The sequence below is a fragment of the Sceloporus undulatus genome, chromosome 6, assembly GCF_019175285.1.
Source record: "Sceloporus undulatus isolate JIND9_A2432 ecotype Alabama chromosome 6, SceUnd_v1.1, whole genome shotgun sequence".
NCBI classification, from domain to species: Eukaryota; Metazoa; Chordata; class Lepidosauria; order Squamata; family Phrynosomatidae; genus Sceloporus; species Sceloporus undulatus.
This window is the reverse complement of record NC_056527.1, coordinates 109,350,071-109,364,455: the sequence shown is the minus strand read 5'-3', so window position 1 is coordinate 109,364,455 and position 14,385 is coordinate 109,350,071. Positions and strand designations below refer to the sequence as shown.

The 14,385-nt window shown below is 42.5% G+C and overlaps 1 protein-coding gene across 1 annotated transcript in view; it reads right to left on the bottom strand.

The window, feature by feature from the left end:
* Positions 1–4,078: 4,078 nt before the first annotated feature.
* Positions 4,079–14,385, bottom strand: part of TGFB1I1 (transforming growth factor beta 1 induced transcript 1) — a 29,645-nt gene continuing 19,338 nt past the window's right edge. Inside the window, exons 5-11 of the mRNA XM_042477004.1 lie at positions 12,946–13,042; positions 10,896–10,995; positions 9,946–10,200; positions 8,810–8,983; positions 8,159–8,240; positions 7,163–7,311; positions 4,079–6,161 (exon numbers count right to left, since the gene is read on the bottom strand). Coding sequence (XP_042332938.1) covers positions 5,895–6,161; positions 7,163–7,311; positions 8,159–8,240; positions 8,810–8,983; positions 9,946–10,200; positions 10,896–10,995; positions 12,946–13,042 — 1,124 coding nt within the window. The 3' untranslated portion in view covers positions 4,079–5,894. The remainder of the gene's footprint in view (positions 6,162–7,162; positions 7,312–8,158; positions 8,241–8,809; positions 8,984–9,945; positions 10,201–10,895; positions 10,996–12,945; positions 13,043–14,385) is intronic.

Genomic DNA, 14,385 nt, shown 5'->3' with positions numbered 1-14,385 from the left:
GCCAAACTGGGTTACTTCTCCAGTGTGGATGCAGCTGTGGTTAAGTATACTATCTCTCCTGACCCAATCTCTCAGCTGATGCCTGGCAAAGGAGGGTTAGGAGGAAGTTACAATGGTGACAATAGTGTCACAATCATAACAAAGTAGTAATTGTGGTTATGAATAGTTACAAATGAGTAACTCTAGGTAACTGTTCTAGGCATCACCTGCATAAGGAGAAGGTGATCCATTCTGTCAACTATTAGAGCGCACATGAATGATGTTTCAATCACATTTGGGAAAACTGGACAAGGAGAGGTTTGTTTGTTTGTTTGTTTGCTTGTTTATTATGCTGCCTTTCTCCCCCAAAAAGGGACCCAAGGCAACTCACAAGATAAAAACATCTTTAAAACATTTTAAACCAATTAAACAATTTTAAAAACCATTAAAATAACCCAATTAAAATAGTATAAAATTCAGATTAAAAGCATACAAAAATTAAAACACATAATCTACTCTAATAAAGGTTAGATCTACACATAATCTAATCAAGGTTACATAATCTACACATAATCTAATAAATGTTACTTAGATATACTTAACTAAGCAAGTGGCATAAGATTGTGCATTCAAGTCATTTTTGTGCCCTCAAGACATTTCTAACATATGGCAACCTTAAGGCATGGGATTTTTATTGGCAAGTTTCTTCAGAAGGGGGTTGCCTTTGCCATCCTCTGAGGCTGAGAGAGTGTCACATGCCAAAGGTTACCCAATGGGTTTACAGGGCCTAGCTGAGATTCGAACCCTGGTCTCCAGAGTCATAGCCCAATGCTCAAACCACTACACCATGCTGGCTCTCTAGCATAGGATACTGGACACTAATAAAAAATCAACAAAATAAATCCAAGTGCAACAATTTAATGTCAAGTTAATTGTTACTGTTTTACTGCAAGAACAGGGACTGTTATTATTTTTGCCAAGGTGCAAAAATGTCCCAAACCATTGACAGACCATAAACGGGAAGAGAACTCAACTTCTCACTTCTTTTTTTCTAATCTGTTCACAGACGTATTACAAGAACACAAGGGAAGCAGAAGGATTGTGGTTTCCCTTTTAGTCACTGAGAGATTACAAAATCTCCACCATTTAGCTTTCTAAAAACCCAGGAGATCTGCTGCCCAAGATGCAACTGCTCCTGGGCCAAGTGTCCAGCCGCATGTTTGGAACTATCTCTCATTTGTGCTCAGCGAACACTTCTTACAAGTGGTAGAGGTAGCCTTTTTAACCCCTGGTCTCTAAAATAGTGTGATGTAACAATGACATTGCAGGCATGCCTCAGTTAACAGAGACTCTGACCAAAAAAGTCCTTTTTCCAAAGTCTTTTTATGTCTGCCCAGCCACCTTTTCTTCCTTGTCCTCTGTCTAGCTGGAAGCTTTGTAGCAGCATTGGCACAGGGAGGATGGTAAAAGAATGCAGGAGAAACACAAATTGCTGGAGTTGTTCAAAGCTATGGTGTGTCCTTCAGCCTGATTTTATTCCATCATTTGATTTAAAAAAGGGCTGCCACTTCAGTCAGAGGCGTTGTGGTATGTGCATTTCCTTTCTACAGGTGCGCTGTGGTTTTTAAAGCACTTCATGGATGTAACCTCAGCCTCTCTCTAATGTAAGTGTTATTGAGCTCATGATGCAGCTGAAGGATGTGGACAAAACAGAAATGTTACATAGCCCAAGAGTTCCCTTTTTTATTTAAAAATACCTTATTCTAAGTAAATTCTCCCTCTTCACAACCCAGTAATACCTCTACCTCTCCATTTTACAAGTCAAGAGATGCAGACTGACAGAAAAGCAACGAAGCTCATTTGAGATCCCCAGCTGGGCCCTGAAATTTGTGCTGCAATTAAAAGTTCTCAGGGCAGCTTTTAAAATGTAAGCATATTGAAAGCAACAAGAGGACTATGTTAAACTATCAAGAGTAGAAAATAAAATGTAAGAGCTAAAACTGTTTTGAAAATTTACAGCAAGATCTTAGGGGTCTGGGAACAGATGTGTATGTTGTGTGCCTTCAAGTCATTTCTGACTTATGGGGACCTTATAATGAGGTTTTTCTGGCAAGATTTGTTCAGAAGGGGTTTATCATTGCCTTCCCCTGAGGCTGAGAGCATGTGGCTTGCCCAAGGTTACCCAGTGGGTTTGATAACTGAGCTGGGAATCAAGCCCTGGTCTCCAGAATTGTAATTCAGTGCTCAAACCACTATGCCATGCTGATGCTCCTGAGAAAGGATGCCTCTGCTAAATAGTTCCTCCACTGCCTCCAAGGCTAATAAAGGAATTTGATGAAGTAATCTCAGAGCTTTGGCCTGCATCTCTGAGAATTACTGGCAAATGTGAGGTTCCTGCAGACTAGAAACACAAATGTCACCATATCATTCATCCTATTTTCACCAGCTTAGATACTGATTGGAAGAAGACAGAGGCAAAGTAGGTGTTGAGCAGTTCTGGTTTCTCTCTAACATCCATTAGCATTTCTCCATCTTATACATCATGTATTTGGACCTACTGTTGCCTTGTTCTTCCTCCTGCTTCAAACATAACCCAAAATCCTTTTTAATTATTTTTATTTTCTCTTGCAAGCCCGAGTTAATTCTGAGCTTTAGCCCTCTTAACCTTCTCGCTGCCTGTATTAGATTCTTATCCGTCCACCAACTCATCTGGGACTCACAAATAGGGATAATGAAATATAATCTGTAACAGGCTGCAGAAGGAAAATTTCAAGTTTGGTTTCTGGTGCACTATCTCCTATACAGGGGCCTTTACTGGGGACCTCTACATAGCAAATTTGAGACACACAACCCAAAAAATGTTTAACATAAGTGTCTGCCCTTAGAAGCAAAAGAGATATATGTTCTAGAAAAAGTGACATGTATGGCAACAGACCTTCACTTCTAAGAGAATTTCAGGGGGCAGCAGGAAAGCATTGATGTGTTGAAATGTTGCCCATGTGATTCTCAAAATACCCTTGAGGAAAAGTAATAACTGACCATGGTCTTGTTGACAGTTAAAGCTGAACTGTTCTTTATAGATAGTTTATGTTGAGATAGATAGTTTATGTTGAGTTTTTGGGGTCCCACATGGATCAATGGGACTTAAGTCATGAGTAATACATCTCCTTGATTTCAGTGAGATCTAAATGGAATTAATTTACCCTGCAATCCTGTACATGTCTGTACAGAAGTAACTGCTATTCCATTCCATAACATTTAACCCAAGTAAGTGAATATAAGATTGCAGCCTCAGTGTGGATTAAACCCATACAAATAGATGGTGCATGTCTGATGTGATACTGTACAGAGGGCAGTTTTCTCATGAAATTACATTAAAACAGAAGTAGAAGTTGTTCCATCATGGGGAAAAGTACTACAAGAAGTACAACTGGTATGCCCCAAATAAAGTCATGCCTCAAACTAAGCTTTCAGAGCACAAGAAGGAAGCTCTTGATACCATGAATACATGGCTAAGTGTTCTGGAGTTTATTTTGTACAACTGTTCAAATCCTTGTTCCATTGTATGGCTGCTGTGGTGTTTCTTAATTGAATAAGGAACTGGGAACTGTAAATATGAAAGCAACTTCTGCCTCATTTATTTCATCATCTTATGCAATTACTCCAGATTTAGAGTCCTTCTGCCCATAAAAAGACATGACAAGCCTAGTGGTGGCCTGCTGAAATCGGTGGGAAGATGTCATTCTTGTCTGATCTACTGGAATCCCAAGATCCACAAGAATCAGGTGCAAGATGTTAAAGAACAAGGCGTGCCTGAGCACATTCTGAGCCTAGGATTTTTTTTACTAGTACAAAAATTGAGCTAAGTCCATAGTACATCCATGCTAACACCTACTGGTTACTCCAAGCTCTTACATTTCATCAGCCTAATTTGTGATGGGGGAGAATAATTTTATTTCTGTTGATGTTAAACAACTGGGAGTCTTAAATCCCTGCTGATTTAAATCAACTTTGTTCAACTCTGGCTTAGGTACTCTGCACACATCTATAAAGATTTTGACACACTTTCCACACAAGTTAACACAATCGGAAACTGACATTTTTTTTAATACTATGTGGACTTTTATTATATATTATACAGCAGTGAGAGGATAAAAAGTTGGCATAGAAATCTGGTGGCAGAAGGAAGAGCACATGCTCCTTGGACTCCTGGCCTCTGTTGCATCATATGAAAATCCTCCTTTGGAGTAAGATTTTTTAAAAAGACCCTGATAAATCAAGACTGCAAGTGTAGGCATATTTTCTCAAAATTTATTTCTCCCCTGTTTTTTGAAACAAAACAGGAACTATCTTAATAGTTGGCAATTCAGGGCATTTTCAACCACAATATGGGAGGGAAGGGGATACTACTTCCTTTTCCTTACCATAAACTTGGGAAAGTTACTTTTCTGGACTGGAACTGTCAGAATATCCCAACCTGGGCAATTCTCAGAAGTTTAGTCCAAGCTCTGGGCTTCTTACAATTAGCAAATTCCACTCCTTTTTATCATATTAACTTCCTTAGGCCCAATTCAGATGATGAAAATAATCCAGGATGAATCCGGGTTGAATCTCCGTTGTCCATTTGCATTTTGAATGCACCTGATTAAGTTTGGGGACAGGTTGCCAAAAAATCCACTTAACCCAGGATGACTGATGTTGAGTTTTTTCCTGAGTTTTTTTTAAAGATTTGTATCATTGGTAGTATGTATAACTGATGCAAATAGACCCGGGATAAAACTCTGTATGCCTTGAGCATGTTTTGAATGCATTCGCATCGTTGGCCCCATCTTTATTCGAGGGCTGGCATGTGTGAGCAACTCACAGAATGAATAACGAATCTGGAATGTGTGAGATTATTCAGTCACAATTTAAAAAAAAGATGTCTGAATGACCTCTTAGGCGTATGGCCCCACCAAGGGAGAAAGACGGGTCCCACTGATTCACACAACTCTTGGAAGCTGTTCCCACATAAACTCATCTTGTATCTTTGCTCATTAAAAGGGGTGAGCTAGAGTTACTATTGTTTATCTTTTTTTAAAGTTGAACCATTTTAGTGCTGAGATCATAAGTGCTTTAAGATAGGTCTGGAGTGAAGCTCCCCTTCCCAACACATGCAAGAATAGTAAAATATCTTAAAGCAGCTGGAAGCAAAGGGGCATTTCCCACCTCCCACCTAAATAGCTTTATTGCAAGGTTGAGAAGTGTGGTTTTCCAAATGTTATTGGGATGTAATTCCCATCAACCCTAGCCACCACAGTCAATGGTACTGGATGACAGGAGATGCAGTCCAACAAGGTATAGAAGGACACATATTTCCCAATTCTGTCTGATGGCTCAGAATATTTTTGTTAGGGGAGTGGGGCTCTTGCACTACTGGGCAGAATTGCAAACAATCTTAAAATGAGCCGGGGATGTGGTTTTGCTTTGGCCCTGTCTCCCACCTGGATGACATTGCCAGCTGGTCTCGTGAACGTGGCTTAAGGCACTGCCTCCTGTCTGAAGTGCTGGCGTTGTGTGTGGCTGTGGCTTCAAAGTGACATGTAGTGGGGATTAACTATTGGTTGCTCACAGGGAATGGGCTCCTGAGTAGGTTAGGTGGAGCAGAGACTCCCTGCTCCTTCCTTCACTTTTTGGGTATTTTGGGGGAGGGGGAGTTGCATGTGACTCTTATCTACAAGTATGTTTTTGGCAATGGTGGCGTGACTCGTGTGATGTGGGGTGAAGCCCCTAAGGCACAGCCCTCTCCCAGGAACGGCAGTGGATATGGCTCGGTCTAAGGCTGAGTGACCCAGAGATCCTCCCCACTTTCCCACACTGGCAGTAGGCATGGCTTGGCCAGAGCAATGGGGAGGTCGGGCCAAGGCACCTCCTGGTCACCCAAAGAGCTTGATGAAGCACGGGTGGCAGTAGGGCTTGTCGTTCTGCTCCTTGAAGGTGCCCTTGTTGAGCTGCTTGAGGCAGAAGGCACAGACAAAGTGCTCCGGGTGGAACTTGCGCGCCATGGCCGTTATGCATCGCCCAGTGATGGGCTTCTCGCAGCCTGAACAGAGTGATCCGCGCTGCTTGTGGTAGTGGATCTCACAAAATGGACGGCCACCGTGTTCAAAGAAGCTGCCATTCACAAAGGGAGTGTAGCACTCCTACAGTAAAGAGAATAAAGATTGAAAGGAGGGTTAGGCAGAGAGACAGTGGCGGTTTACAGACCGCCAAATAGTACGTCATCAATACGTACTAGGGTTAGGAAGGGGCGGTGCTTCCGCACCCCCCTAACCCTAGTACGTATTGAATACGTACAAGATGGCGGCGCCCTGTTCATACGGGCGCCGCCATCTTTACGTACTGGACGCACAGCGTCCAGACGTGTCGCGCCGCTTGTGACGTAGCGAGCGCGCCCCTGGCGCCTCGCTACGTCGCAAACGCGACGGTAAAAGAAGTTCCATTTTGGAGCTTCTTTTTTCGGTCCGCGCGGGAGTCAGGCCGTCTGAAGGCTCCGGCTCCCCCGCGGACCTACTGGCGGCGGCGGTCTGTACCCCGCCATTGAGGGAAATGAAACATGTGCATACACACTACTGTCTCCATGGCAGGTCCTAAGGCTGCATTTATTCTCTAACTAGCAGCTTTGCTACAGAAGCCCAGAGGCCAAGGACAGGAACAGAAAAAATAATGTAAAATCCTGAAAAATGGCTGCAAAAACGTTGTGAAACATCTTCAGGTTCTTCTCCATCTGATACTTCCTCTCCATTTCTTCTCATCCAGTCAATGAAATGCTTATTTTTAATTGGAATAATTCATTATGATTTCAGTATTCAATTGTGTACTTACTTACCAATGAAAGAGAGAAAACACAGGCAGAGGCAGCTATGAACACAGTGCTTAATGCATAATATAAATACCTAAAGACCTACGAATGCCTAAAGAAGTGTTTTACCTAGGAATCTCTAGGTCCTCCATCGTGACTCTATGGTCAACGTCTGGCAGAGTTGCACTGAAGGACCTAGGGATTTCTAGACAGAATATATTGTACAGAATTTCATCTTTTATTCCCCCCCTAAATGTTTGTGTGCCTTCAAGTTGCATACAATGAGATTTCTATTATGCATTTGTACACCTTACCATCAGCCCTGGCAATGCACATGCTTACCCTGCAGACAAAGCACTCTGGATGCCATAGGGCATTGAGAGCCGAGATATAATTCTCCAGTATGGCCTGGTTGCATCCCTGGCAGCGGGTGGAGAAGAGCTCATAGAAGTCCTGGCGGCAGTACTGCTTTCCATCCTTCTCATGAAAGCCTGCATAGGACAATGTTGACGCAACAAGAAAGCAAGCAAAAAGGATGGAGTTCAGTGGTGATTTGTAAGAGGAGCACTTGGATACTTTCTTCTGCTTCCATGGAGAAATTAACCTTAGAGGGGAAAGGCTCCACTTATGTGAATAAGACTTTCCCCTAAGACTAATTGTTCGGGTGGAACAAGAAGGGAAGGCCAGGGGGCACAGGGTTCACACCCCAGCCCTAAATTACGGTAAGGGTGCATGGCAGTTCTGTGAACCAGTTTCACACACACACACACACACACACACACACACACACACACACTGGTGAGCAACAGTCTTGCATTAATCTGGAACAAGGAATGGCACAGCTTGTTTTGCTTCCTCCAAGAATTTTATGTTTATATTCACAAGACCAGCTGGCAATGTCATCCACATAACACCCAAATGGCTGTGTTTGCAGTCACAACATCTGCCAGCCCCTGAAATCTGCACTATGCAGTAAAAACAAGCATAATTTAGCATTAAAACAAGCACTCCTTGAATGGGTGGCTTCATTTAAAGGAGAATCATGTTTTCTGGAGGCTTGTGGGAGCCCAATTCGTCTCTAAAAAAAGACACCTGCTACTGGAGGCACTTTGTTTTAGGACAAAAATGTAAGGGAAATCAAAAGTAGGATTTTTTTCCCACACAGGTTGTTGCCATACTGCTAAATTTTGTTAATTGTGACAGGGATTCAAAATTGGCCTTTGAACCCACCAACACTGCTCAAAAAAGGCAAATATGTGGGTATTAAAGTTTGTGTCTGTTATTTTTCTTCCTTGTTTACAGTTCTAGGGTCGAAATCGCTAGGCCATCTGCACTTACCTTCCTCCCCAAAGGGCCGCCCACACTTGACACAGCAGAAGTGTTCTGGGTGCCAGTTCTTATCCAGTGCAGTCACCATTTTCTGAATGAGTCAGATGCAGATTTAGGGAAGGGAGGGAAAGAGACAGTGTCTGTGAGGAACTAAAAACTTGCTGACAATACACCAAACAGGATACTACAGCTGTGCTTGTCCCAGGCTTGCCCCCTTTTGTCTATTCTTGTTCCTTACACAAAGTCTCCATCAAGATTATTTTTGTCTATTACTACTTGGCACTACATTCTTACATTTATGGCTGTATTTTCTTGGGTTAGATGCAGAGATGTATAAATTACAGAAATTTTTAACTGGTTTATTTTGAGGCTGCCATATCTCTAGACTGTATTTTTAACAAAGTCTTTTCAGAGCACTTCATTAGTTTCTTTACACCTTATAATGACAACAGTTCTAGGTATCCCTGAAAAGGGAAACAGCAGACCTTCTTCTTCCACTCCACCCCATCCTACCCCAATCTAGTACTGTATATGGAAAGAAAGAAAAAGTGAAATAAATGAACATATTCTACAATAAACTTTTGCTTCAGAAAATCAGTTTAAATATCCAACTTGCTCAAAGTTGCATTAGGGAGCAAAGCCCAGCTGAGAACAACTCACATCAAGGATGGGTTCATTGCAAAGGCCACAACGGGGAGAGAAGAGCTGGAAATAATCCCTTTCACAATAAGGGGCACCATCCTTCTCAAAGAAATTGCTGCCCCCCATCTCCTTCTGGCAGTGGCTGCAGACAAAATGTTCTGGGTGCCAGGTGCTGCCCAGGGCTGTTACCACCTGGACAAAGAGAGGTTTTGGAACAGACAGATCAGGTTAAACAAAGAACAGACACACTGGATTCCACATAATACTGACAACAACAATTCTACTAACAAATCTCTACCCTGAGTTCTTCTCAATAGCAATAGTAAGTACATTTCTATATCGCTCAACAATGTACTAAGTGGTTTATAAAGTGTAAGCTAATTGCCCCAACATGCTGGGTACTCATTTTAGCAACCTACGGAAGGATGCCAGACTGAGTCAACCCTGGAGCCCCAGGCTGGTTTCTGAAGTGCTTGAAAATCTGGCAAGCCCTTTTTTTTAGTGCCACTAACAAATGGGAGCAGTAGAAGTTGCAAGAATGCTGGCCCTATCTTGCCCTCTTCTGGAGTAAGGAATTGTTAGAATCTTCTCAGAACAGAAGTAACAGAACAGCTGGAGACACCAGGAAGTGTCTGTGAGTATCCTTTGACAGTAGGAAATGGCAAGAATCTACACATCGCATCATTTCTCTAATCCATGCATATACTTGAAAAATGCACTCTCCCTTTCCTTACCACCACCCCTACAATCCTTAGTTTTGCTGTATTAGAAGACTGATTGAAAAGAGTAACACATGTTGACCAACCAACATCAGAGTGTGGTCAAGACCGCAAAAGACATTAATGAGAAAGAACACACAGGCTAAAAGAGGCAGCAGCTGTTTGTTCTTAACTGGGCCAACTGAGAAAAGTAAGCTTTCTCCCCTCTCCTTCCCCACCCCCCTTGCTGGGTGAAGCCCTATTGAGTTAACTGAGTACAAACTACTTTTGCATTTTGAACTTATCTTGCTGCAATTAAAATAAACTGAGGACAACAGTAGAAAGTCGGAGGAGAGAGAAACTGGGACATTTGGACAGCAGCTGAAAAAATGGGATGAAAGCAGGTTAATCAGGATACTCAGAGGATGTATGTCCTCCACATCAGATGGTGCTCACCTGCCCTGCAATGGGTTTCTGACAGGAAGCACACAGCCCCTTGGCTGTGGTGGAAATCCCTTGGCGACTGAGATCTGACTCCAGCATCACCAGCATGCTGTCCAGATTCCCACTTGGCTGGGCTGGAGACGTCTGTGGTGGAGCAGCAGGGGAGCTGGGGGAGACGGATGAGACCACTGGTAGCTGCGCCGAAGACAAGCGTGCAGGAGCAGGTGGTGGTGATACCACTGTGGTGGTGGAGGATGCTCCTGGGAGCTAAAACATAAGGGACCACACATTAGATATGGTCAAGAGTGGAATCTGGAAAGGTTCCTTTTTCTGGCCCACAACACTCTCATGCTGCCTAGAGGATTCTGGGAACTGTAGTCCAAAACCATTACAAGCATTCTGAAAAAGGCCTATGTCATTTTCTGGGTTTTTTACTTGGACAATACTACATTGTCTGGACTGATGCATCCCCTTCATTCAGTTTCTTTCCAAAATAAAGCAGCCAGATTTTATCTTAAGGATAAACAGCAATAGAACAAATAAGGAAAATATACAGGGACTATGGTAACTCAATTGTTATTTCTTCTTTTGGGAACAAATTTTCTAAACCTATGGCGCAAAATGCCAGCAGCAGTTTCCACAAAACTGCAGGGGGTAGATGATCCTCTTCTAGATATTAATATGAAACAGCATCTGTCTTTTCTGCTTTACAACAGGAGGGAAAAAGTTACCATATTGTTTCTCAAACGCAAAACCAAGATTCTTGTTCTTGTTGTTATATGCCTTCAAGCTGACTGATTTAGAGATCCTGTCCTAGGATTTTCTTGGATACTGATTTCTGCTGCACCCAAATTCAACACATGTAGGTTGCTGCTGTTACACCATAAAAAGCCCTTAAAAATAACCACCGCCTCTCCCCTCTCCTTTTGTCTGTCCCACAGCTACCCAAACCCAACACTTACATTGCTCTGTACCCGAAAATCCGACAGAGAGGCCATGAGCTTGTCCAGCTCCAGGGTGGCAGATGTGGCAGATGGCTTTGCAGATGAAGGAGCTGCTGACCTGGAAATAAAGTTACTGTCAGAGGTATATGGGGAGAAGGGACTGGGTTGACGTGGTCCTCCCAATTGCAATCTGAATCTTAGCTATTTTACATATATTTTACTTTAGTGGCAGTTTAGGTTTACAAGATACAGTGTTTGAGTTCAAATTGCACTTTTGTAGTCAACTACCAAGTAAAATTCCTCAAGGGAAGGGAAAATTCTTCCAATTCTCCCCACCTTTCCTACTCCTGCAACATAGGAGTGATGTGAAAAACTGCAGCTGAGAGAATTCTCCTTTTTTCTATCTGACCCTTTAAAATCCAATATGTTTCTTAGGTGGTAGAACAGACAAAACCATTAGCCATGCTGCCAGGGGAATTCTGGGAGGTGCAGTCCAAACATAATTTTTCCAAGCTCTACTTAGACCAATTAAAATAATGGCACATAAATTAGGCATGATTTACCTGTTTCATTAATTTCAGTGAATCTGGTCTAAGCATGGCTAAGGGCTCTTCCACACCATTCAAACATATGGGAAGACTGCAACATTTCTGTTATCCCAGGCTATTTTCTGGCAAATCCCATCACAAGCTGCAACATTTTATTCTCACTCTTTGTTTCCTTTCAGTTCTGATATACAGTGGTACCTCGGGATACGAAATACCCAGGTTACGAAATTTCCGGGATACGAAAAAATCCCATAGGAAATAATTGTTCCGGGTTACGAATGTTTTTTCGGGTTACGAAAAAAATTTTGGTGCTTTTCGGCGCTATTTCACACGGAATCGCGGCTTTTCCCCATTAGCGCCTATGGCATTTCGGCTTACGAAAGCTTTTCGGGTTACGAAAGCGGCCGCGGAACGAATTAATTTCGTAACCCGAGGAAGCACTGTACAGTACAGTATATCAGAACTATATACACCTGTCTCTGTTCCTCTTTAAAATGAAATGAAAGAGTTCTACTGTTACAGTGCATCAGAAAAATATCACTTTTGCACTACAAAATGACTTTTTAGAAAAAATCAGCATGCAGAAAGTAGAAAATTTACTCTTCACACCAAAGGACTACCTAGTGCAGATCCAAGAAATTGCTACGAATAGCCTCCAAAAGAATGGAACAAGTAGATGGGGAAGCAGTAACACCCAGCAAAACCAGGAGTGATAATGCAAGAATGTAATGCTTCTTATGACTAATCTGGAAGGGACCTAAGACTAGATCCGACATGTTGGAAGCTATGTTTTGATGACATTTTCAGATTCTCACAAATAATGGGAAATCATAAAGGAAGAAACTTGTACACCACGAAAAGCACTAGAACGAAAACAGATACTTCTAAGAAAGGTTTCTTGTCTGGTCCCAAAATGCAGAGACACCAGGAGCATATGGCTTCACATGTAATCAGTCCCCCTCACTGTCTCAATGACCATCCACATAGGAGACTGTCATATGGGGGGAAATCAAGGGATTATAAAGTCATTTTCCTGGGAAAGTTGCATGATCATGGCAAATATTTTCACACATACCACAATCTGAGATGACTTTTCCCAGGAAGAAACAAGAATGCTCCAGCAACAAACTATTCACGGGGAAATCCCATGAATGCTTTGTTGCTGGAGCATTCCTGGTTCTGCCTGGGAGAAGTTCTCTTAGATCGCGACATAGTCTGAAAATCTTCACTGCAATCACACAACTTTCCCAGGAAAATGCCTTTGTAATCCCCTGATTTTCCCTATGTGATAGTCTCCTTACAAGATAAAGAATTGCCAACCATAGAATCTATAGATCCAGATTCTTATACAAATGGTATTGAGAAAATGGAGAGCAATCAAACTGCATAGCATGAAGATTAATAGGATGGAAACAGCCATTTGTAAGGTTTTCTCTGCATCCAAAATGCAGTTTGCCCCTGGAGCAAGTGACTTGGCTTGCAGTCAGTCTACCTCACTGTCCTAGTGGCCATACACTTACCGAGATAGAGAACTGCCATCTATAGAATCTTCTGGCCTATCTTTGCCCTTGTCACCACTTGGGGTTTTGCTGGATGGGAACTGAGACATTATTTCATCTGGAAGGAAAAGAAGTGAAGGTGAGAGATAACAGAATGTTAATTCGTTGTCATTTCAGATCCTTGGCATCAGAGGGCAGCACTGTTGTGATTTTAAGAGCAAGAAAGGCACTTGAAAGCAGTGCTTTACTCCCAGGCTGCATGCACACTGCAGAAATAATCCGGCTTGACACCACTTTAACTGCCATGGCTCAATGCTAACGCATTCTGGGATGTGTAGTTTGTTGCAGCACCAGAGCAGAGCAGTGTGGATGCAGCCTCAGAGCTACTTACAGTACTAAGAGGGCTCAGCTATGGAACATGTGAACCAGCCTGGAGTAGTGGTTTGAGTATTGGACTATGATTCTGGAGACTAGGGTTTAATGCCCCGCTCAGCCATGAAACCCATTAGGTGACCTTGTCTAAGTTACATGCTCTCAGCCTCAGGGAAGGCAATGGCAAGCCTCCTCTGAACAAATCTTGCCAAGAAAAATCTCATGATAGGGTTGCCATAAGTCGGAAATGGCTTGAAGGCACACAACGGTGCCTCTGAATATGCACAGAGTTATCTTCCTATCACTACTTTACAAGAAAAAAGCATATTTAGGATGGATACGGAATTTCTGTTTCCACTGTCTTTAAAAATTCCTAGGTGCGGTCAGTAAATGCATTTTTGAAGCCACCCCTTCTTGCCACTCCTGGTGTAGACAACAAGACTTGGTTTAGCCTTGACACATGCAGCCAGAAAGGCATATGGCCAGCTTAAAATAATTTCTTCCCTGACATGATGAATAAGATAATGCCCCTTCTTCCATTCTATGAGGAGCAGCTGAATGAATTGCTACCTTTAGTACTGGCAATGGAATAACATCATACCTTTCAGCATTTCATAGATGAAAACTGAAACATGTGAGGCCAAGTAACAGCAGAGTATAGTCAAGATGACAAAAGCTACTAATGAAGAAGAACACAGAAGCTAGGAGAGAATGCAGCAGTTTGATTTTGCCTCAGTCTGCACAGAAGGGCAAGATCCTGCCCCTGCTTCTGCTCTCCCCATCTACTGAGTTGCAAACTACTTTGGCACTTTGAACTCAGTTTGCCGCAGCTGAAGTAAACTGGGAAGAGGAGAGAGAAGCTGTGACTTTTAAAAGGCAGCTGAAAAAGTGAGATGACATAACTAGTGTCTGGAAAAATTATTTGTTTGGACTACAGCTCCCAGAACCACAATCCACCATGCTGACTAGGGGATTCTGGGAGCTGTAGTTTAAAAAGTAAACTTTTAAAGTCAGGTTGTATCATTTTGGTCACCCAGATACCGCAAGTATCTTTCCTTGGGTCTAATAATAACAAAAAGACCACATGCT